This window comes from Trichosurus vulpecula, chromosome 3 (assembly GCF_011100635.1).
Source record: "Trichosurus vulpecula isolate mTriVul1 chromosome 3, mTriVul1.pri, whole genome shotgun sequence".
NCBI lineage: Eukaryota > Metazoa > Chordata > Mammalia > Diprotodontia > Phalangeridae > Trichosurus > Trichosurus vulpecula.
In genome coordinates, this window is record NC_050575.1 from 224,369,141 (window position 1) to 224,393,564 (window position 24,424).

Below are 24,424 nucleotides of genomic sequence, written 5' to 3' on the forward strand. Positions count from 1 at the left end.
CCTATATCCAAATAGTTGCTAAGTTGTTGATTCTACTTGGACAAAGTCTCCCTTATCCTGATAAGATCACAGATTTAAAGCTGGAAAGGACCTCAGAAAGCCCAACACCTTCATTTTACAAATAAGAACAACTGAGGCACAAAGAGATTTATTTAAATGACTTGCCCAGGGTCACATAGCTAGGTAAGTATCTAAGCTAGCATATCAACTGCTACTTACTACTGCTAGAATGAAATATAAACTCTTCAGCCACGTGTTTAAAAATCCTCTACAATGTGGCTCCAAACTACCTTTCCAGTCTTTCCATATTAATCCTTTCATATATTCACCATATCATGTCAAAATAGCACACTACGCATTCCTAACATGACATTCTACCTCCCACTTCTATGCTTTTGCACAAGTAGCCCACTATGATTAGAATGCACTCTCTCCTCACCATCAACTCTTAGAGTCTCGAGCTCCCCTCAAAGCACAGTTCAAAATGTCACTTCCTACATAAGGCCTCCAGGTGTAAGAACTCCCCCTTTTGAGAGAACTTTGTATTTATGTAGGCAACATGGGATAGAAAACTTACTACACAAATGAAACCACAATTACAGACCAAAAAAAAAATTATAACCCTACTTCTTTATTTACTCCAGTTACACTGATTTCCAACTCATCTTCCTTCCCTCAATGATAATGTTAGCTCCTTAAGGGTAAGAAGTGTCACTGTTAGGGGTCAGGCCAGGTGTCTTCCATCTGCTGCTGCCTCACACCCAGACTCCTCCAGTGAGAAGCCCTCAGACCACGGGTGTGCTAGCAACATGTGTCTTCCATCATCTCCTGCTTGGCATAGTACGTTCTCTGAGGAAAGGCTGCTAGGAGCCAAGGATAGCCCAAAGCAACCACTTCTTTCTGTACCAATACAAGGCATCTCAATGCTAGCCACCTCCTGCTGCCAGAGCAATCTTCCAACTGGGATGTGAAGAGTCCCCAGTGCAAAGATGAACAACCCTCCCTTTGACTTCAAGCCTCCCATCTCCTCTTGCATCTGTCCTTTGAGGGTAAAAGAGTGGCACCTTCCGCTCAATGATGAGCATTCTCCCCATTCTTCTATCACTCAGTAACCTCTCTTTAAAGTTCATGCAATTTATATCTACCACTCAATCAAAATCCTGGTCATTGTTATCTACAGAAGCGCCCCCCCCCCCCCACGCCACCCCCCACCCAGGTCACTCCCCTTCCTTTCTCAATAAGTTTAATGCTTGGCTTATAATTTTTCTTTCCTCCCCAACTCCCACCCTCACGTTAGGGGACTTCAACATATATACTTATTCTCTCTGAAATACCGTAACCACTCAGTATCTCAATCCACTTACCTCCCATGAGGTACTCCTCCAACCCAACTAAGCTATACAAAAAGATGGTCACACCCTGGATCTTCCATCATTCACAAATGTACCACCTCCATGTTCACCTCTAAAATCCCCTAATCCAACCATAATCTTTTGGCTTTTCACCTCTCCTTCTGCCTTCCCTTACATAACCTTACTCCTCATTCTCACCATGACCTCTCATCCCTTGACCCCTTAATTCTCTCCCAACGCCATCTCCCCTGCACTAGGCACTCTCTCCTCTTCTCCTTATTTTGACTCCTTGGTGAACCAAGTGAACTTTTTGCTGTCCTCTCTTGAATCCCTAGCCCTTTATCATATTGCTAATTATGACCAGCCAAGCCTCAGCCTAGGATCCCTCCCTACACACGAGCTTCTGAATTAGAAGGGAAAAATAACTAATAACCATTCTGATTGGGTCCAACACAAATTTATATTACATAACCTCAAGTGGGCCCTCACTGCTGCTGGGCAATACCTCCCTATTCAACCCACTACTCCACTCTGTACAAAGGCTCTTCTGAACTTTTTCATCCCTTCTCAAACCTCCCATGGCTCTTCTTCCCCCTACTCTCTTTTGTCTCATATTTTACAGAAAAAATTCAGAGTATTCATCATGATCTCACTCTTCTCTCCTCTTCCTCATCTCCTTTCATTCTAGCACCTTCTGCTACCAATCTCCTCCTTCACTCCTGTCTCACATGATGTAGTGAACTTACTCCTTACCAAAGTTAACCCCCTCCAATCCCATCTCCTCCAACAGATTGGCCCCTCTATCATCCCTACTCTTTCACTTATTTTCAATCTCTCCCTTTCTACTGGTTCCTTTTCTACTGCCTATAAATATGCCCACATCTCCCCATCCTGAAGAAAATCTTACCTTGATCCTTCCATCCCTACTAACTATCACCTTATTTCTCTTCTGCCCTTCATAACTAAAATCTTCCCAAAAAGCCAATATGTGCCCCCCTTTCTCTCCTCTCACTCACTTCTTCCTTTCTGACAATCTGGCTTCTAACCTTATTATCCCACCAAAACCGCTCTCTCCAAAGTTACTCTTGCTCTCTTAGTTGCCAAATCCAGCAGTCTTTTCTTAATCCTTATTGTCCTTGACTTCTATGTAGTCTTTGACGCTGCTGATCACTAGGTTTCTGGGACATCACTCTTAGTTCTCTTCACATCTATCTGACCATGCCTCAGGCTCCATATGCCAAGGCCTGTCAATTTCACCTCTGCAATATCTCCTGAATACAGCTCCTTCTCTCCTATAACAAAGCCACCACTAATACATGCCCCCATCACCTCATGCCTTGATTACTGCAACAGCCTGCTGGTGGGTCTCCCTGCCTCAAGTCTCTCCCCACTCCAATCCATTCCCCATTCAACCACTAAAGTGATTTTCCTAAAATGCAAGTCTGATAATGTAACCACCCCCAACTCAATAAACTCCAGTGGTTTCCTGTTGCCTCCAGGTGCCCCCCTATCTTTCCAGTCCTCTTATACCCTATCTCCCAACACACACTCTTCAATCCTGCACCACTGGCCTTCTGGCTGTTCACTAAACAAGACACTTCATCTCTCAGCTCCAGGCATTCTCTCTGGCTGTTTCCTATCCCTGGATTGCTCTCCGGCCTCCACTGTAATTATTAACCTCCTTAATAACTTCCTTTAAGTCTCAACTAAAATTCTACATTCTTCAGGAAGCCTTCTAATACCTCTTAACTCCAGTGCTTTCCTTCTTTTAGTTATTTCCTATTTATCCTGTAATATAGCATGCTTTGTATATATTTGTTTGCATGTTTTCTCCCCCATTAGATTGTAAGCTCCATGAGGGTAGGGACTGTCTTTTGCTTCTTTTTGTATCCACAGTGGGCACAGTAACCAGCACATAGTAGGCGCTTAAAAAATGTTTATTGTATTATATTATTGTATCTTCTGTACCATGCACAGTGCCTGAAACATTTTTGTTGTTGTTGTAGTTGTGTCCAATTCTTCATGACCCCATGGACCAACTATCTATATGGTTTTCTTGGCAAAAATACTGGAGTAGTTTGCCATTTCCTTCTCCAGTTTTAGGCAGGGGTTAAGTGACTTTGCCAGGGCCACCAACTAGTGTCTGAGGCAGAATTTCAACTCTGGTCTTTCTGACTATCCACTGTGCCATATAGTTGTCCTACTTGAAACACATGTATGTTCTTAATAAACTTTTAAAAATTAAACTATAGTATTTACAAAATATATCATTTTTTTATTCAAGTTCAAAAATTGAGGTCTTTTATTAATAAATATTAATTAGAAGGAATTACAAAGATCATCTAGTCCCCATACTAGAAACTAAAGTCTAAGAAGATAAGCCCCACTGTGTGCTTCCCCCTGCCACCCTGTGATTTCTGTAATGCTAAACAAAGCCTTTTCAAAACTTAGAATTAAAACCTAGAAATCCATAAAAATCTTTCAAATATCATATGCCACAAGACATGATATGGCTAGTTCATAATCCCTGCTACTGGGGAGGTTGAGGTTGGTGGATCATTAGAGCTTGGGAACACCGAGCTGCAGTATGGCTAAGTTGATCCAGTATCCATACTAAGTATAGTACCAAAAGGGAAGCTCTTGAAAGAAGAGGGCTGTTAAGCTTAAAGATGGTCAAATTAACCAAGGTTGGAAATAAAAGTCAAAGCTTCTATGCAATTCAGTAGGCAGGATCTAGTCAGTAAGTGGGGGGAAGGGGAGGGAACAAGGAACATAGGAAGACCATCACAAAAAAAAGTCATCAAATGGTGAAAGCATCAACATTGAACAATCAATGCGCTAGCTAAAGTATAGATGTTCTTCATCGATTACATCTAATTCAAGGGCAAATACCCCCCAAAAGTTACAGAAACAGCTTAAGTTATCACGTTGCTTTGTTTAACTGGTTTCTTTTGTAGGTGGGAGGATGAGTGTTAGAAACAGCAACTGGGAGGACTTGAACAAATACTCATATTGGAGACCACCAAGGAAAAGTTGGCTTTAAAAAAAAAAATAGGTGATATTCTTGTTTCCAGAGTATCCAATCAACAGGCATTTATTAATCACCTACGAAGTATCTAATACTGGGCTAGGCGCTACAGATACAAAATCAAAAATGAGATAGTCTATGCATTCAAGGAACTTACATTTTATCAAGGAAACAGTATGTACATGTTGGATCATAGATTTAGAGCTGCAAGAGAAGTCAGAGATCACGTAACCTCCACACACTCCCTATTTTATAGATGAGGAAAGGAGGCTCAGAGAAGTGGTGACTTGCCCATGTCAAGACAGAAAGAAGGCAGGATGTGAACACAAATTTTGTGCCCTCAAAACTTGTCCTCTTTCCGCTGTACTATTCTGCTTTTTCCATGTTAGTAAATAAGAGTGTATATTCAGGAACCACAGGCTATACTCAAGACATGGCTTCTGCAGGAGGCCTTTCTCACCCCACCCTTGACCTCTGCTCCGGCCTTCCCTCTTGAGTTACTTTCTATTTACAAGGTATCTTTTTATATAATTATTTGTACGCTGTTTCCCCTACTACAATGTGAACTCCCTGAGAGTAACAATCAGTACCCGGCACATGGCTCGACCATTTATAGGTATTAAAGGTCCCTCTAAAGTCTCAGAATTTAAGGCACAGTAAAGAAATTAACTGTGTGAAAAGCCTGTAAACACTCTATCTTCAGTGGACATATCTTATCTCAAAACAAGTCGCTGCAGAGCCTGTCACCAACGTAACCAACTTTAACAGACCTCAACTTCCTTCAAGGAAAAACTCAATCTGGGAAAAAAAAAATGTTTTTACAAAAAGTTGTTCATGTTTGGGTGGGGGTTTTTGTTTGTTTTACCACAAAGAATCTAAGGTTCTGGATTTTCTGTTTGCTTTTGTTTTTAAATCTTAACAACACCAGTGTTTCCCATAAGTAACGCACTTGACTTTTGATCTTTCATTCATTCAAAAATTTCGGATCTAAAATCAGCGGGTGAAACGCACTGCGGCATAAGACACAGATTCGAATATATAGCGATTTTCTATTTCTGAAGATACCACTTTTTTCCCTTTTCAGTTTCCCACCTCTGGCCATTGCCTGATACAACTTCATCTGTCCTCTCATTTCCTTTCTTTCACGGGGAAGAGAATCGACAGGAAAAAACCAACCAAAAAAAAAAAAACCCACCCAAAACCCGAACCGTTTGGCCAAGTGCTGGCCCCTCAACTCGATTGGGAACAGCTCTGGTTCTTGTCCCCCAGAAGCGGGGCATGACCCTTAGAAACGGAGCGGTCCGATCGGATGCACCCGGACCCCTCCTCGCCAATCTTCAACTAAAAAGGAAAAGACCAGAGCTCCGAGTTGGACTAGGAGGCGGGAGATTAGGGTTGGGAAGATTGAGAAGACTGGAAGAGCGGCTTTGGGAGGAGGGGGGAAGGGAACAGGCACTTATTAAGTGCCTACTAGGTGCCAGGCATTGTGCCCAGGCTCTACCAACATTATTTCATTTGATTACACGGGAGGGACGGCCAGGGACTAGAGCAGGTAGAGTCAAGGTGGGTGGGGCGAGGTGAAGGGGCTCTCGGGGCGGGGTGGGCGGGAACCGAGGGAAGGGGGAGGGGACAGGCGGGAGGCTGGGAGGAAGAGGCCGGGGCGGGGCGAGGAGGGAGGAAGGAGGGAGGAAAGAGGCGGGAGGAGGAGGGCCAGGCCGGGAGGGTCTCTACCTGCAGCTCCGCCCGCTCCACCTCCCACTGGGCGCGCTCCACCTCGAAGCGGGCCCACTCGTGCTGCAGGAAGTGCAGGATCCCAGGGAGGCTGTACTGGGCTCGGGCCGCCCCCGCAGCCGCCGCAGCCGCCCCGTCGCCCGCGGCCGCCGCTTCTGCCAAGGGCCCGAGCCCCTTGACTCCCGCGGCTGCCGCCGGGTGGCTGTTGCTGAAGAAGACGCCGGGCCCCGCCTGCTCGTCCATGGCGGCCGTGGCAGCAGCCTGCTGCGGACCAGTGCCGGCTCTCGCAGCCGCCGAGGCAAACGGCAGCAACGGCGCCTCCTCCTCTTCCCTCCGCCCTCCTCTCCCCGCCCACACTTCGAGTCAGCAGGGAGCGGCTGCCCGGGCGCTTGGGCCGGCCCCCCGAGCTGCTGACGGGCCGGGAAATGGGTCAATTGCACAGCGCGAGCGCCCCAAGGGCTTGCTGGGAAATGTAGTCTCGGGGTGGTGGCGTCAATCGGCGGGAGCTGGGAAGGGGGCTAGGAGGAAGGAAGGATTCTTTAGACGCTGGCGTTGGCGAGGCTCTGGCTGTCTGAGCCTAGGTGTGGTGAAGACCTCTTAGCTCTCCTTCCCGCCCCTCTGCCTAGCAGAGCCGGGTGCGGGTTGGGGCGTAAGGTCCTTCTTGTCGGGGTACACGCACAGACACACACGGAAGGAAGTTCTTGGGCATCGCTCTCTTGCACATACCCACACCCACGGAAGTTCTCAGGCTCTGCTCTCTCCCCCTCTCTCTCTTTTGCACTAACTAGCAGGCGCACACGCGCCCTCACCCCCAAGGAAGTTCTCTGTGACAGCGCTCTCTCTTGCACTGTCGCGCACATGCACCCACAGATCTGCGGAGATAAAACATAATCACATCCCTCTACGCACAAAATTACTGACGACTACTGCCTTCCCCCTAGAGCTTTTGTTTACGTGGGTTATATTCGCAGGTTGGTCCTCTTTCTAGGTGAAAGTTCCTCTTCAGAATTTGTCTTAGGACCAATCCTTCCGTTGCCTGGTTCATAAATTTCAATTAAAAAGAAAAAACCAAAAAAAATGGTCATGAGTTTTGTTTTGTTTTCCCGTCGCTGTTCTGATCTTTTATGTTGTCGTGGTTTATGTTGTCTTTAAAGCCTCCACTCATCTAAAGAAGTACCTCCTGCCAAAACCCGGCAGGTTTTCTTTAATTCCCTTTCTTTCCCCACTCCCCAACCCCACCCAAGCTTTCTAAGTCCTCTCAACAGTTTAGTTGTTCTCTAAGTACGGTCCGTGGACTCTCTGGGGTCAGCGAGGTCCTTTCAGCGGATAATCAAGATCAAAGCTATTTTCATAGTACTTTAATTTCATAATAAAACACTTAATTTCTATTATGGAAAATATCAGTAGATAGAACCCCAAAGAGGGGGTGGTCTTCAATAATTTTAAGAGTGTAATGTGGTACTGATTCCAAAAATATTTGAGAACTGCTGGGCTAATTCATAAGATCTTAGATTCGGATGTAGAAGAGAACTTCCAGGTCATCTTGTGTCAGCCCCCTTATCTGACAGTTGAGAAAACTAAAGACCTAAGAGATTGACTTGTCAAAGTCATTCAGGTGGTGTGTGCAGAACTGAGATTTGAATATAGGTCCTAAGTCCAAATCTACACATCCAGAACTCTCAACCGAAACAAATTTCTATGATACTGGAAAGATGGGAGGATAAGGGCCCTTTTCAGCTGAAAACCAGTATGAACCTAGGAAATAATTTTCTTCCCTTCAGCCTAAAGACTAAAGGGCTTCACTCCTGCCCCAACCACCTGGAGAGCTAGCACAGTTCCGTTTCTCACTGTTGTTCCAAATCCTAATTTGGTGACCACATCTTTTGACAACTTCCTAAGGCAGTCCTTCCAAAGCCTTAGCACAGCTCCATGCACATAGGGAACATTGTCTAATCAAATTAAATTTCATCCATGAATGGTCCATTGGTAGAGTGCATTAGGTGCTTGGCTCATAGAATCTCCCCATGAGAGACTGGAGAACCAGCTCCTAGGATCATCCAGATTCCAGGACAATATGAAATGGAAGTGGCTTGGAGAGACTGTGGAGAATATATAAACACTCTGTAAATGGTTCCAGTCTTCCAATTAATGGGTAAGAGAAGTCTTTTTCAATTGTCTCTGTAGACAGAACTGGGGTACCCAAAATGACCTGAGTCAACCTCAGCCTACTCTCTTCTGACAACATGTCAGAAGAGCTGCTTCTGGTTGGACTCCACTGATGGCGTTCTGTGAGAGACACTACAAAGTGATGCAGTAAATAGAGTACTCAGAAAGTCCTGAGTTCAAATCCAACCTCGGACACTTAGCTGTGTGACCTTGGGCAAGTCACTTGATCTGTTTGCTTTGGTTTCCTCAACTGCAAAAACAGGGATAATAATAGCACCTGTGTCAATGTGAAATGCTTGATGTAGATGATATAAATGAATCTATTATTCTTAAGAGAAGATGGCTTGAACCCCCTCAATAAGACCAACATGTAGCTAGTAAAAATAGGGTTGGTCCTAAGCCTCTGAGCTTGTTCTCCATTTTAGGTGAAGGGATTGGAGACTAGGCACGATGACATCCCAACATTTAGGTTTTGCAGCCAGCTCAACACTAATGTCCTGAATGAGGAACAAGGAATGACCTTTTGGGACCTAACTCAGGAAAAACTAAGACTAGGATTTATCCAGCAAGGATCCTAGAGTTTAAAACGGCATAAATAATAAGGTGCCAGATTTTTTTTCAAGTCTTTTAGTGTCTTTCCCCCTTTCAGAAATCTTGAGAATTGATCCCTCAACATCCTCACAATGGTGTCACCTACAGCATAGACCTCCTGTGTTTATTACTTGGTCTATTTCACATAATAATATAAGCTACCATTTATATAGCATGTACCATTTCCCAGGCACTAAGCTAAGCACTTTACAATTATCATCTTAGTTGATCCTCACAACAATTCTGGTAGACAGATGCTCTTCTTGTTCTATTTCTTTATAAAGTTCAAAGGGGACTATTGTGATAGAATCTAAATGTTGTGACTCCATTGTTATTGATATAGGAAAGAGACAGCTATACTAGCAGTGTGACTTTGGGCAAGTCACTTAACCCCAATTGCCCTGCCTTCCCCCTTCCAAAAAAAAAAAAAGAAATGAGATAGATATAGAAATATTGATAGATATTTTCCATTCTTCATCAGCTAGTTTTACCCTTTCCAGTTTTGTCCTTAAAAGTTCTTTTGATGATTTGGCTTGAGTCTTCTCAAAAAGTTTTCCATAAACCTGATTTTCCCTCCACTGATTCTCACTCTTTTGATGTGATACTATGCCACAGTATTCTACCACCATCCCCTATGTTATAAACGATTATGTTCTAAATCAGGATAGTTTTTGCATCCTGTATTTTTCCGCTTGGCAAAGAGATCATGTTTGTGAACCAAGATTCATACAAATGGTGGTAGCATATATTGATATCTATTCTTTTACTCATTTCACATATTTAGGAATAAATCAGTTGCTTCATTTGTATGCCATAATAAATGAGTTGTTTCATTTATAAGCCATATCATCTCATTCCTCACAAGCATTTCCCTTTTACCTCTCTATTCAAGATCTATTCTCTGCTTCCTATAAACATGCCTGGTTTCTCCATCCTAAAAAAAAAAAATAAAATCTTCATCTGAACCTACAATTCCTTCATGTTATCATCCTACAACCTTTTAGGGAGAAGCTTCTTCCTAGAAGATATCTGTACCTGTTGCCTCCCAGCTTTATCCTGGGTCCCTTTCTTCTCTCTTTACATTCTGTCTTCTCACTCACTTCTCAACCCCTTGCAATCTGACTTCAACTGAAACTGCTTTCTACAAAGTTACCAATGATGTCTTAATTGACAAATCTGATGACCTGCTCTCAAGCCTCTTCTTTTTCCTCTGCAGCATTTGACATCATCTACCACTTTTTCCTCCTCGATACTCTCTTCTGGGCTTTTGTGACATTGCTTTTTCTCAGATCTCTCCCCACCTGTCTGGCTACTTCTCAGTAACCTTTGGTGGATCATCATCTGTGCCCTATTCCCTACTTGTGGTTGCACTCCACGGCTTTGTCCCGGACCCCTCCTCCTTTTTATCAAATCCACAAATTCAATGATCATCTCTACTTCATTTACTCCCAGATTTATACACCCAGTCCTAGCCTCTCTGCTGAGCTCCAGTCCCACATCATAAACTACCTATTGGATATTTTGAACTTTTGTCTGCTAGGAACCTAAAACTCAATATACCCACAACAAAACTCATATTCATCCTTCTTCCTAAACTCTGTCAATCACCTAGGCACACCTAAGTTTTTCTTGATTGTTTATTTTCCTTTACCCTGCATATCTAATCAGTTGCCAAATTTTGAGATTGTATTTACACATCTCTCACATCCACCCCCTTCTTTCAACTCACACAGCAATCACTCTCATTCAGGCCTACACCACCTTTTACCCGGATCATTGCAAGAGTCTCCTCATTGGTCTCCCTGCATCCAATCTCTCTCCTCTCCAATAATCCACACAGAGAACAAAATAGTCATCTTAAAGCATGTCTAACCATGTCACTTCCTTTTTCAATAAATTGTAGTGGCTCTGTCTTGCCTCTAGGATCAAATATAAACTTTTGCATTTAAAGCATTTCACAACCTAACTTCAACCTACCTTTATGTTTTTTTTTTATACATTTCTCCCCTTAATATACTCTGTGATTCAGCCATATTGGCTTTTCTTGCCTTTTCTCATGCACAACATTTTATATCCTGCTCCCATGCTTGGAATATACTCTCTCCTCACTTAAGCATTTTAGAATCCCTAGTTTATTTCAAAACTCAACTCATTCTACTTCCTAGAGGAGCCCTTTCCTGATCTTCCCAGCTGCTAGTGCTTTTCCTCAAAAATTAACTTGTATTTATGTTGTATATACTTACATGTATACATGTTGTCTCCACCAAATAAGAACATTGGGACCTTGCATTTTTACAGTCAATTACAAAACTGCAAACGTGCCATTCACTACTGAATATCACTTGTGAAAGCATGTCTGTTCTCTTCTGATACCTTCAATGTACATGTATTCTTATGAATATTTTGCGCAACTTTTATTAAATTAAATTCTATATACCTCATCCATTATTTATCACAAAGCTTATTAACTATCTTTCAGGTGAGGTGTCAGGATTATTAGGGGACTATTTTTCTTCCTTGTAGGATTAGAGCTGTGTTCTCTGCCTGTTATAAATTTTGTAGAGATAGGAAAGTGAGTGTATGGGTCACGAGATAATTAATAGTCCCTCAGTAGCTATTTTTTAACAGTGATGAAGTTCAATATTTCTCCACAATTTTGCTATCTTTCACTCTCATGTATACTTTCCGACTTAATTTCTGCAAAACTATGCCGTTTGTTGAATAGCCTTGGTCTAGTCCAGCTGCTTTCATCGACTTAGTTTCTTCAGTGCTGTTTCCACTTTTTCCAGCACCACAACTAGGGCTTTATGTTGAGTCCAATATGGTGGCTCCAGGTTTTGCATTTTGGAATCATTATTGACTCTTTATTCTCCCCAATCCTCTATATCCAATCAACCACCAAGTCTCAACTACTCTATCTACACAGCATTCCTTGTGTTCAATACCTTCTCTCCTTTTGTTTATACCATTGCAAGTTTCCTAACTAGATTCCCCATTAATATTAGGGACCAGTCCAACCATGTCATTTACCTGTTCAAAACTGGTGGCTCCCAATTTTTCCTGTAGTAGAACAGAAACTCTATACACAGGCAGCCCTCAGGCTTGCTCCAGCCTACTAATTGAGACATTTCATATTATTCTTTGTATTCTCTAAGCTCTAGCCAAACTCATCTACTTGCTATTTCACTAACTTGGAGTTCCATCTTGCATACATGCCTTTCCAAAAGCTAGCATGTGTGCCTGGAAATGTGTACCCTCCTCACCTCTATGTCTTAGAATCCTTAAAAGTTCATTTTATGCACCATATATACCTGACACATAGTAAGTGCTTAATAAATGCTTGTTGACTAAATGATATCCTACAGGAAAACCCTTCCTGATTTCCTTGTTACCTCTCCTTCCTCAAATTCTATTTATTTCCTTAAATGTTGTATTACCCTAGTGGAATGTAAGTCTTTTGAAATGAGAGACTATTTTTCATTTTGTATTTATATCCCAAAGTCTAACACAATACCTTGCCAACAGTAACTACTTAATAACTGCCCATTTTTTAATTAGGAATATTGAAATCACTGATACGTAGAAGTCTTAGGTATTTTTTCCACTAACCTGTAAGTATATCAAACATTTGAAATTTTGAAGGGGCTTCCACTTCGATACTTCAACAGCCTCTGATTTCATCAGGGTTTTATTAATTCCACAGATACTGATTGCAACTCTTCTGTAAGAGTGGCTGAGACCAAAATATTCCCCTTTCTGTGGCCAACCTGATTATGAACTATGAAATCAGCCATGTTGGTCCTCTGAATACAGACAACACTTTTAAGACCTTTGGAAATCATGAACTGTCTTTAGTAAAGTCCATTTTCACTTTACAACTTAAGGTTTTCTTTGACAGATTTTCTCTAGTATTATTACCCTGTTAATCAGACATGCTAGGGGCACTTTTGGGGTCACAAAGTAAGGGAGACAGAGTTACATTTTCCTGGTCAAATGTTTTTCCTGGAAGAGTGAAGAAGAAAGGAGATTAAAGAAGATGTGTGAGAAAAAGACTACTACATGAAGAATTAAACTTCAAGTGGATAAAGAGAAAAAAAGAAAATACAATATATACAGAAGCCCTCCTAGAGGGATAAGAAATAAACAGTAGTAGAGAGACCAGTGTGACCTGTTGTCTCTGATAATCAAACTGAGGTGTACATACTTCAAGATTAACAGTATCATGTCAATTTAAGTGACATTACTAACTTTTGACCAAGCAGTGACATTCTCATTCATGCAGGTGAAATTTTATTAACTCAACAAGGAACAATTTCAGATAATACAAACAACTGGAACATGAGTCTGTTGTAATCAAACTGGTCTTCTAAATATGACAATGGAAATGGCTTGGAAAGCCACTGATGGAAAAATATAAAAGCTAGAAGTTTATTTATAGGTATGCTACAGTCTTGATTTGGTCCATAAGTTAAAAATACCAGAAAAGGTTGAAATACATTGAAGTAAATGTGAAGGCAAAAAGCATGGCATTAAATATATAATGAAATCACAATACTTTAATTACTGAATCCACAATTGCATGTTTAATATATTTCATGCTGCCATGTTAGAGAAATAATTTAACACACTTGTAATATTCAATTATATGTACAGAGATTATCAGAAAAAAGGTACATATAAATATCAGTAGGTCTGTAAAAGGCTTAATGCTACTTTGTGAATATGATGATTAATTATTAAGCAGAGGGAAATGATGAAATTAAGAAAATAAAATTAAATTTACAATATTGACAGCCAATAATTTAGTAAGTAGTAGAAACCTCACTGTTTAAAATATTAAAAACAATTGGATAAGACAAAGTAACAGAAAGCACACAGTAAGAAATAAATAAGGAAATGATATTTTCCTTCTTTCATCTATATATTATTTGATTAAATATGATATTATTTACTACCAGGACTCTATCTGATTTTCGATTAACTGCATCTCTCTATGAAAAATGAACCAGGGTTGACATACCTCTATACAAACATAGCCAAAGAAGCTAAGCTTGTTATGATAGCGGCTCTAAAGGGTATGGGGAAAATTAAAGAGATGCCATGGGTGGTACTACCACTTCCACAACTTAGCCCACCACATCTTAGGATGAAAGAATGAAGCAATAAGTCTGAGGTGGGTGGGAATAGAAGAGAACAGTCAACACAGAAATAAACACAAAGAAACTACCCAGTGACTAGTAGAGGAAAAGCAAGTTTACAAGAGGAAGAGCACCTTTTGGTGAGAATAAAGATAGGCAAAACAAAGTACGATGTAATTGGAAGAGAGTAAATACGTGAAAATGTGTGGGCAGTTTCATGGGAAATTTTGGTGAATGAATACATGAATGGAATTGAAGGCGAATGAGAGAGGGACTACCAGCAAATGAATAGAAAAAAAAAGAGGCAGCAGGCATAAGATATAGGATAGTCGGGAAAACAATTATTTTATTTATGAGATAGTTTGTATCTCATAAAGAAATTGGAGTCAGCTTTTCTCTTTTTTTTTGCATAATTCTCTGTACAGTAAAGGACAGTTTGGAGCTTCTATTTGCTAGTTACTATGATATAAATAAAGACTCATCTTGACATTTTTATCATAAAGGTAATCCCACTAAAGAAGAGATGGGGAAAGCTAGAATATCACAGGTAAACCTCAGAGCTGTAGCTGGAAAAATTTTCTAACATCAAATTTTTTGACGATAAAAAAGTAGATCACACCATATGTGATACATTTTCATGCACCTTTAAATAAGAGTTTTACTCCTTAAATTATTTTTAGCAACCAATATATGGTCAAGAATAATTTAGTTATTTAAATCGTAAAGTAAAGAAAGACCTGTTAGAAAGGTAAGGACATTTCATTGTGTAGTATAAATTGAGAAAATATTGTATCTATTTCATTTTATTATACATAGCAGAAAATAAATTAGGTTCAAGTCTTTGTGCATCATTTTGATTTCTCTTTTCTGCAACTAAATTCTCAGAACAAATGCTATTTTAACTTTTCATCACCATATCAATAAGTTGATGCATGATCTTTCTGAGTTGCTTTTTAAAGGATAGGATTTAAATTCACAAAACTAAGTGTTGTATGGTAAATTAAAAGCAAAAGAAACATCTTACAAAAAGGAAATTAATTCACATACATGATAAAAATAAACTTGCTAAAATCAACAGGAACCTATAGGATTGTTTCACTTAACCTATTTCATAACACTAATACCAATATACAAATCAAATAAACATAAAGACTGGAATGATACAGAACCAATGACTAATTTGGTGTTTGTTGCCAATGTAAATAAAAAGGAATGGAATAGTAAATTCAAAAAAAACTTGTTTTGAGTTTAATTGTTGGGGCAGAATGTATGGTAGGTGCTGGTTGCCTGGCAGCTGCTTTTGCTTTGCTAGCTTGGCTTGCTCGAACTGCAGTTTCCAGTCGTGTTTTCAACTCAGGAGCAGCTCCCATTACAGTCTTAAAAGCATGTGGATAGAGAGGCCCAATGTGCATTAGATTCTGGAGTGCAAACTCATGAAGATCTTTGGATGCTGTAAGTGCTGAATCAAAAGCATTTTCATCTAGCAAATATGAAATCAAGGTTGGAACCAAAAGGGCAAGTAACTGGACTCCTGAAAAACAAAGCATTAAATGATTACCAAAATATGACAATTTGGCCAAATTTTGAGTTTTTATAGTGATTTTTAATAGTTTTTATAGATTACTAAAATAAAGAATAGGTAAATGAAGTAACAGGTCGTCTAAGTTATAACCAAATTCAGGCAACTAGATAAGATCCAACTTATACCTCAGTTTTTTGTTCTTGGAAACTTTTATCAAATACTGATTAAATGTTACTACCATACTTGAGAGAGATCAGATTTATTGAACTACAAGGTCAAAGATATACAAATAGAGAGCACAATAGTGGCTTCTTTATAATACATGTGTTACTTGGTACAAAAGATTTATTAAAAAAAATAAAGCAGTTAATCCACATTACAACAATTGTTTTTATATTTATTGGATTTTGAGTAAAGAAAAATTCATAAAATATCATTCATTTCTAAAGATGACCTTTATAAGGAAGGCAATAGTTTATAATGGCCAACTGGTTAGGTATTTCATGATATAGTATTATGAATCATATATGAAGATCCCAACTATAAGATCTGTCTAAAATTACAAGTTATTTTGTGACCCTGGGCAAGTCACTTAACCCTATTTGCCTCAGTTTCCTCATCTGTAAAATGAGCTGGAGAAGGAAATGGCAAACTACTCAAGTAGCTTTGCCAAGAAAACCCCAAATGGAGGCATGAAGAGTTTGAGTTTGACATGACTGAAACAACTAAACAAGTTGCTTTCTCTTTACTCTTTTTTAAAAAACTCCTTTCATGCACCCTTCTCCCTTTTCTTTTCTCCAAATCCATGGTAATAGAAAAAAGATTTCAAAACTAAAACATTAAGCACAACTTGAACTGATTTGTTTCTTTTCTTAATGATATGTTAAATATTATTTATCTTAAAAGAATTTCATGGCATAACCAGTACTTTACTTTCCCTACGTTCATATCAGTATAGCTATCTTCAAATAAAAATTTTATGAAAGCAGAAAACTGCCTTTTCTTTTACTGATTGCCACATAATAACCATGTACAAGGTGCGGAGTTGGTATTTATTATTGATGATAAATTTTTTTCAGCTTTAATCTTTTCTTTTTGGGGTGCTAAGGGTTAGATTAAGTTGAGAATTTCCAGCTGGTTGATAATGATAGAGAAAGCAATCAAAAAGTGTAACCTGATCAATCACAAGGCCCCTAGTTACATTTTCAGTGGAAAGGGCCTGTACTACCATACTTTTACCTCAAATGAATTCACCATTAAGTTCATATACCACATGCTACCAATTTCTTCCCCTGTCTTCTAAAACAGTTTTAGAAAGGTCAGTCTGGAAGTGGTATGTAGAATCAACTTGAGAAAAACTTGGAGGTCAGTGTAATAATACAGCAGTGAAATGATGAAGGCCTGGCCTAAAGTAGTTTCAGTAGGAACAGAATTAAAAGGTGACCCCCACAGAAGTATCAAAGGAAAGAAGTTAGTTATAACAGGACTTGATAAATAAGTGATTGGCTAGGTAGAATGTACAAGGAAAAGAGTCAAAAATAATAACGTTTCTAGTCTGGGAATTGGATTTTATAAGGTGAGAAAATCTGTGCTTCCAGTCTGTAAAAACGATTGCTGTTAGATTTAAGAGAATATCTGACATTTTAATTTGTAAGGGAAAAAGTGCATGGCTAAAATGAAAAACAAGGGCTGAAAGTTTACTCTCAAAATACAACAAATACGCATTGGTACTATTACATCAATAAAATATAGTTTATAGTAATTTCACAATTATAATATATACTTTCTCAGCTTATAACTTTTTATCACTGTTACTGATTCATACTTGTAAATAAAATTCACCCACTAAGTTGGCACATCATATTGCCAATCTTTTCGCCTTAAGAAAAAGCAAAGAGGTACTAATTAAAGGTACTATAATGTACCTATCTAGTCAGTCTTGGTGAAAAATTTCAATTAAAAATATTTACTGAATGGTGAATATGATAATGACATTAAAATAGTTAAACTTATAAATTGGTACTGTCAGCAAAAGTTAAAAGTATAATTCATGTGGCAACTTTTGTCTTTTATTAACTAAATTTCACTTGGAAAGAAATTGAATGCTAATGATTTCTAAGCAAGAAATACATGGATACACAGGGAAATCACTAAACAATTTAGAATTTTAAGAGATATATACAGAATATGGAAACAAGAAGAGGATGAAAAACCAAAGTGAAGCACAGTTATATAAGAGGAATGTCAGGGGTGCTACAACTCAGCATGAACTGAGACTGTTGAGGAAAGCTTTGGACAACAAAAAGATTTTCCTTTTTGCTATAATGGTAGGAAAGGAGAGAATCAAAGCAGGGGAGGATTGATGACTTGGGAGAGTGGGCGGGATGATGACAGCAATAGCAGAGAGAAGGCAAGTCTGCTCAACTCTTCTTGCTTTCCCCCCTGACATTTGGATTGGAAAAAGTGGAACAAAAATGGCAAACAGGGATATGAAATTGCCCGATATAAAGTAGGGAGATGTTAAGAGAATACCTAGTTGCCTTTAGTGAGTTCACATCACCAGACTTGAAAAAACCAGTGGATACAATTTGTAAACAGTCAGTGATTTCTGAAAGCTCACAAAGAGAAAGTTATGAGTGAAGAAGGAAAAATAATACTATTTTAAACAAAGAGGAAAAGGTAGAAAATACAAATTATAGGCCAGAGCACTTGATTTCAATTCCAAGCAAAAGTATTCTACTTACTTCTAAAGATCTATGTTGCAAATATCTAGAAAAGAAACCTCTAGGAAGCTAGGTGGTGCAGTGGATAGGGTACAGGAGTCAAGAATAACTAAGTTGAATTCTACTTCAGATACTTATTTTTCCCCCAGACATTTACTATTGATCCTTCCTTCAAAATATCTCTTGAGTTTATCTCTTCTTTTCTATTTCCACCACTATTTTAGTCTGGACCCTTATTACTTAAAATCTGAAGTACAAAAATAGTCCTCTATTGAATCCATAATAAAAATAATAATAAGGTGCTTTTTTTTCAAAGTGCTTTATCTTTGTATAACTTAACATGTTACAATAAATGTGTTGGTATTATCATTACTAGTTCACTTTATCTTTACAATACCCTTTAAGAGGAAAAGCATGATCTCCATTTTACAGAAGGGAAAGTAGAAGCCCTTGTGGCTACATATTAGTAAAACTAGAACACCATGCTTCCTATCCAGAAAACACTTAGGAATTCTAATTATCCCAATTCCCTGTTTCATTTTATTTACATATATTCAAAAAAGAGAGTTGCAATGTTATATGGTAACAGAAAAAAATACAGAATTAAGAAGTTCAGGAGTCATATTCAAAGAATCATTGAATATTATAGATAGAAGGAATATTTGTAGACACGTAGTCCAACTCCCTTATTTTAGAGAGAAGGGAATTGAGGGGGTAATGATTTGCCCAGTATTACACTCTAACAAAGTTAAACCTCAAACCCAAGGCTTTGGGCTCCAAGTTCAGTTTTCTATCCACTATATCACTCTATCTCCCCAAAGTTTTCAACTGCTTGTTTGTACACTCTGATTAAATAGATGTATAGTTGTTTGTCAGTGATTAAAATTGCAAAGTCAATTTTTGATGTTTTTCAATGCAAACTTTTGATGCTTTTTAGTAATTTGATTCAATTCCACTACTCATTTGATTATATTTGCTTGTCAAGTTGTAAAGCTCTATCAAGAAAACCAGAATATTATGTTTTAAAACTCTAATTAAACACTTTAATTTTCCCTAGTACCTAATCAGCATAGCCTCTCACCTAGCCTATCATCTATACCTCTAAAAGCAGTGCTCAGTTACCATTCAATATGGATCTACTTTTAATTTCCTACTCAAAATCATATATAAATCAACACCAATTTTCATACTAGCTCTTACCTATCAAAAAGTATTCTGGAAATTTTAATATCCCAATTTCCTATGTCTTATTAAAAAAGAAATGTTCTCTTTTAGACTTGAAAAGCTTTTCAGCTTGTTTTAAATAAGAAAACAAAATACTTACTGTTCTGCTCTTCACCAAGGGCAACCAATGTTTCAAGAACTTTGATTCCTTCTTGAACAGCTAAGAGCTCTGTACTACTGGTTGGCCGGCTCCTTTCAACAGCTTTTAGTTTTTCAACCATTATTGGAGCTAATGAATGGATGTAGGGAGTTGAAAGGGCACGGTTGGAATGCTGGAAGACTGAAAGAAGAAGCTGGTAACACTTAGCTTGAACCTATAGAAAATAAACATAATTTACCAATTAAGATGAGTGCCAGTTCCTATGTTTACAACATAAACATAATGGACCTTTTTTGAATGCTAAAAAGAAATGGAGTAATATTACACGGTAAAAACCGAAACTCAAGATAAAATATCATTTGGAAATACACACAACACACATAAAATTTGGATCTCTCTATTAATCTAACTAGACATCCACACATATATGAAATTCTAGAGATTTTTCTACTTTCAAATGGAAGGATAAAGGAAAACAGGTCGCTGAGGATCAAATGGGGAAATTACTTGAAGTTCAATAAGGAAAATAAATTTTAAAAGTATAAATGAATCAAAGTACAATATCCTGAAAGACTGGTCAGAAAAATACAAAACTGAAAAAAAAAGATGAAAAATAGTCATGTACTGAGATGCCATTGTATTTTTAAAAGACTAACAGAAGGCTCTCATTTTAATTTAGAAACTTTATTAAGCACTGACAACATGTAAGAAACTGTCCTAGATAATGGTGATGCAAAGAAGATCCTAGGTAGATATGACAAGTGCACAGACTACAATACAGTTTAAAATATGATAGAGAAAAATGAGAGATACAGACTAAAATCTGAGAAGGAAGCAACCATTTTCCACTGGATCATTAAATAATAAGGCATTAAGAATTGCAAAGTACTTTGTATAATACACACACACATACACGGAGGGAGGGAGGAAAAGAGAGGGAGAGAGGAAGGGAAGTAGGAGGAGAGGGGGGAGAGAGAGATAGATAGAGAGAGAGAGAGAGAGAGAGAGAGAGAGAGAGAGAATAATACTCTTTTGAAATCAGTCCCATTTTTCTGTTTCATTTTAGAGATTACGAAACTGGGATTGAGACAAGTTAAGTGACTTTCTCAGAATCATGCAACTAATAAGTGCTTGAGGATAGATTTGAACCCAGGTTTCCCTGACTTCAAGTCCAGCACTCTATCCATTATACTACTTTTCTTCTGTAAGGCAAAGAAGATGGCAAATATGCCAAACAAAATAAAAAAAATAAAGAAAAGGAGTAAATGGAAAGAAACCTCAATAAAATTAACTCCCCCAAATCATGAAAAAATGATTACATGAAAAGGATAAATCACAACAAGTTAAAAACAAATTGAGAGAATGGACATTTGAAGAAGATGTATTTGGAGAGCAGATCAAAAGAAAAAATATTTGAAGGTTTTTAGTGGAAGGCTAGCTCAATAAGATTAAACAGTGTAATATGTCGGTCAAACAAGCTAATGGAATCAAGGTGGTATTAATAGGTCCAGGTCTGTTCCAGGACCAGCAAAGTCTTGCTCTACTTGGCCCTTGTCAGCCCACATCTTCAGCACTGTATTCAGTTATACTTTCCACATTTTAATGATATCAATGAACTGAATTCAGAGGAGGGCAATCAGGATGTTATGGTCTCAAGTTTGACCTTCATATAGGGTTCAACTGAAGGAACTGGAAATGGTTAGCCTAAAGAAAAGGCTTCAGAGAAATCGACAGCAATACAGAAGTGAAATGAGCTGCCATATAAAGTGCTAGGATCCTTTTTACTGGAGGTCTTCAAGAAAAGGCAGGATGACTTCTTAGAAATATTGAACACAGGGGGGCAGAGCCAAGATGGCAGCTGGAAAGCAGGGACTTGCTTAAGCTCTCCCCCAAATCCCTCCAAACACCTATAAAAAATGGCTCTGAACAAATTCCAGATCTACAGAACCCATGAAATAACAGAGGGAAACAGGTTTCCAGCCCAGGAGAGCCTAGACGGTAACCGGGAAGGGTCTATTGGGTGCTGGGAGTGAAACACAGCCCAGCATGGGCCACACCAAGACGGACCACACCGGGCGTCAGCTGGCCAGAACAGGCCCTAGGTGGTGACCAGTGGCAGTGGCAGCAGCAGGAAGCTCCTGAGGCTGCCTCCAGAGCTCCAGTATCAGCTGCCTCCCGAGTCCCTGGCTCACACAGTGGGAGGAATCTAGCAGCAGATCAGAGTGGGAGTACAAGGAACACTTTGTCGGCACAAAGGAAGGTTCTCTTGCTGTGCCCTGCTTGGATCTGGGTAGCAATCCTGGTTGGTGGTTCTTGGGAGAGGAGGAGTGCTGCTGTGACAGAGCCTGGGGTGACAGTGGAGTAGAAGTAGCTCTGAAAACAGCAATGCTTGGACCCTAAAGCTTGGGACAAAGTACACTCCACTCTATAAGCAGCCATACCCTGACAAAAAGCTCCAAGGTCAAGAAGTTGGCTGGGAATATGGCCAGGCAGTGAAAAAGGATGCAGACTCAGACTCAAACTCTAGATTCCTTTTTTGGTGACAAAGAAGATCAAAACATGCTGCCAGAAGTCAACAAAGTCAAAGAGCCTACATCAAAAGCCTCCAAGAAAAATATGAATTGGTCTCAGGCCATGGAAGAGTTCAAAAAGCATTTGGATAAGGAAGCAAGAGAAGTACAGGAAAAATTGGGAAGAGAAATGAGAGAGATGCAAGAAAATCATGAAAAACAAGTCAATGACTTGTTAAAGGAGACCCCAAAAAAAATACTGAAGAAAATAATACCTTAAAAAATAGGCTAACCCAAATGGCAAAAGAGCTCCAAAAAGCCAATGAGGAGAAGAATGCCTTGAAAGGCAGAATTAGCCAAATGGAAAAGGAGGTCCAAAAGACCACTGAAGAAAATACCACCTTAAAAATCAGATTGGAACAAGTGGAAGCTAGTGACTTTATGGGAAATCAAGATATTATAAACCCGAACCAAAGGAATGAAAAAATAGAAGACAATGTAAAATATCTCAATGGAAAAACCACTGACCTGGAGAATAGATCCAGGAGAAATAATTTAAAAACTATTGGACTACCTGAAAGCCATGATCTAAAAAAGAGCCTACACATCGTCTTTTAAGAAATTATCAAGGAAAACTGCCCTGATATTCTAGAACCAGAGGGTAAAATAGAAATTGAAAGAATCCACTGATAACCTCTTGAAAAAGATCCCAAAAAGAAAACTCCTAGGAATACTGTCACCAAATTCCAGAGTTCCCAGATCAAGGAGAAAATACTGCAAGCAGCCAGAAAGAAACAATTTGAATATTGTGGAAACACAATCAGGATAACACAAGATTGAGCAGCTTCTACATTAAGGGATTGAAGGACTTGGAATATGATATTCCAGAGGTCAAAGGAGCTAGGATTAAAACCAAGAATCACCTACCCAGCAAAACTGAGTATCATGCTCCAAGGCAAAATATGGATTTTCAATAAAATAGAGGACTTTCAAGCTTTCTCAATGAAAAGACCAGAGCTGAATAGAAAATCTGACTTTCAAATACAAGAATCAAGAGAAGCATGAAAAGGTAAACAAGAAAGAGAATTTATAAGGGACTTATTAAAGTTGAACTGTTTTGTTTACATTCCTACATGGAAAGATGATGTGTGTAATTCAGGAGACCTTTCTCAGTATTAGGGGAGTTGAAGGGAATATACATATATATATAGACAGAGGGCACAGGGTAAGTTGAATATGAAGGCATGGTATCTTAAAAAATAAAATAAATTTAAGGGGTAAGAGAGGAATATACTGAGAGAGGGAGAAAGGGAGAGATAGAATGGGGTAAATTATCTCACATAAAAGTGGCAAGAAAAAGCAGTTCTGTGGGAAGGGAAGAGGAGGCAGGTGAGGGGGAATGAGTGAATTTTGCTCGCATCAGATTCAACTTGAGGAGGAGGAGGAAAGAACATACACACTCAATTGGGTATCTTACTCCACAGGAAAGTAAGGGCAAGGGGATAAAAAGGGGGGATGATACAAGGGAGGGCAGATAGGGGGAGGAGGTAATCAAAAGCAAGCACTTTTGAAAAGGGACAGGGTCAAGGGAAAAAACTGAATAAAGGGAGATGGGACAGGATGAAAGGAAATATTGTTAGCCCTTCACAACATGAGTGTTGTGGAAGTGTTTTACATAATGATATATGTGTGACCTATGTTGAATTGCTTGCCTTCCTAGGGAGGGTGGGTGGGAAGGGAAGAGGGGAGAGAATTTGGAACTCAAAGTTTCAAAAGCAGATGCTCAAAAAAAAAAAAGGCATTTTTGCATGCAGCTGGGAAACAGGATATATAGGCAATGGGGCATAGAAATCTATCCTGCTTTACAAGAAAGTAAGGGGAAAGGGGATGGGGGGGAGTGGGGTGACAGAAGGGAGGGCTGACTGGGGAATGAGACAATCAAAATATATGCCATCTTGGAATGGGGGGGAGGGTAGAAATGGGTAGAAAATTTGTAACTCAAAATCTTATGGAAATCAATGTTTAAAACTAAAATATTAAATAAAAATGATAAAATTTAAAAAAAAAAGAAATATTGAACAGAGGACTCTTTCTTAAACTCACAGAATCATAAATCTAAGAGCTGGAAAGGACCTAAAAAACTATTTCTCTAGTTGGCCTCCCTCATTTTACAAATGAGGAAACTGAGGCCCAAGGAGGTTGAAAGATTTGCCAAAGATCACAAAGACAGGATAGATCAGAGGGAGGATTTGTTTTTTCCTCTGTACCATGCTGCCTCCTTTCTATTTACATTCTGTCACATTAGAAAGAACAGCTGGACAAGACCAAATAAGTACTCA

The 24,424-nt window shown here is 39.1% G+C and overlaps 2 protein-coding genes across 3 annotated transcripts in view; both read right to left on the reverse strand.

The window, feature by feature from the left end:
• Positions 1-6,515, reverse strand: part of STRN (striatin) — a 150,783-nt gene extending 144,268 nt beyond the window's left edge. The window contains exon 1 of one of the 2 annotated variants that reach the window (XM_036750588.1): positions 6,112-6,515. In XM_036750588.1, the coding sequence (XP_036606483.1) occupies positions 6,112-6,354 (243 nt within the window). In that variant the 5' untranslated portion in view covers positions 6,355-6,515. The remainder of the gene's footprint in view (positions 1-6,111) is intronic. The other variant, XM_036750587.1, reaches the window with a different exon arrangement.
• Positions 6,516-13,141: 6,626 nt separating this feature from the next.
• Positions 13,142-24,424, reverse strand: part of HEATR5B (HEAT repeat containing 5B) — a 153,402-nt gene continuing 142,119 nt past the window's right edge. Inside the window, exons 35-36 of the mRNA XM_036752266.1 lie at positions 19,576-19,789; positions 13,142-15,537 (exon numbers count right to left, since the gene is read on the reverse strand). Of these exons, the coding sequence (XP_036608161.1) occupies positions 15,233-15,537; positions 19,576-19,789 (519 nt within the window). The 3' untranslated portion in view covers positions 13,142-15,232. The remainder of the gene's footprint in view (positions 15,538-19,575; positions 19,790-24,424) is intronic.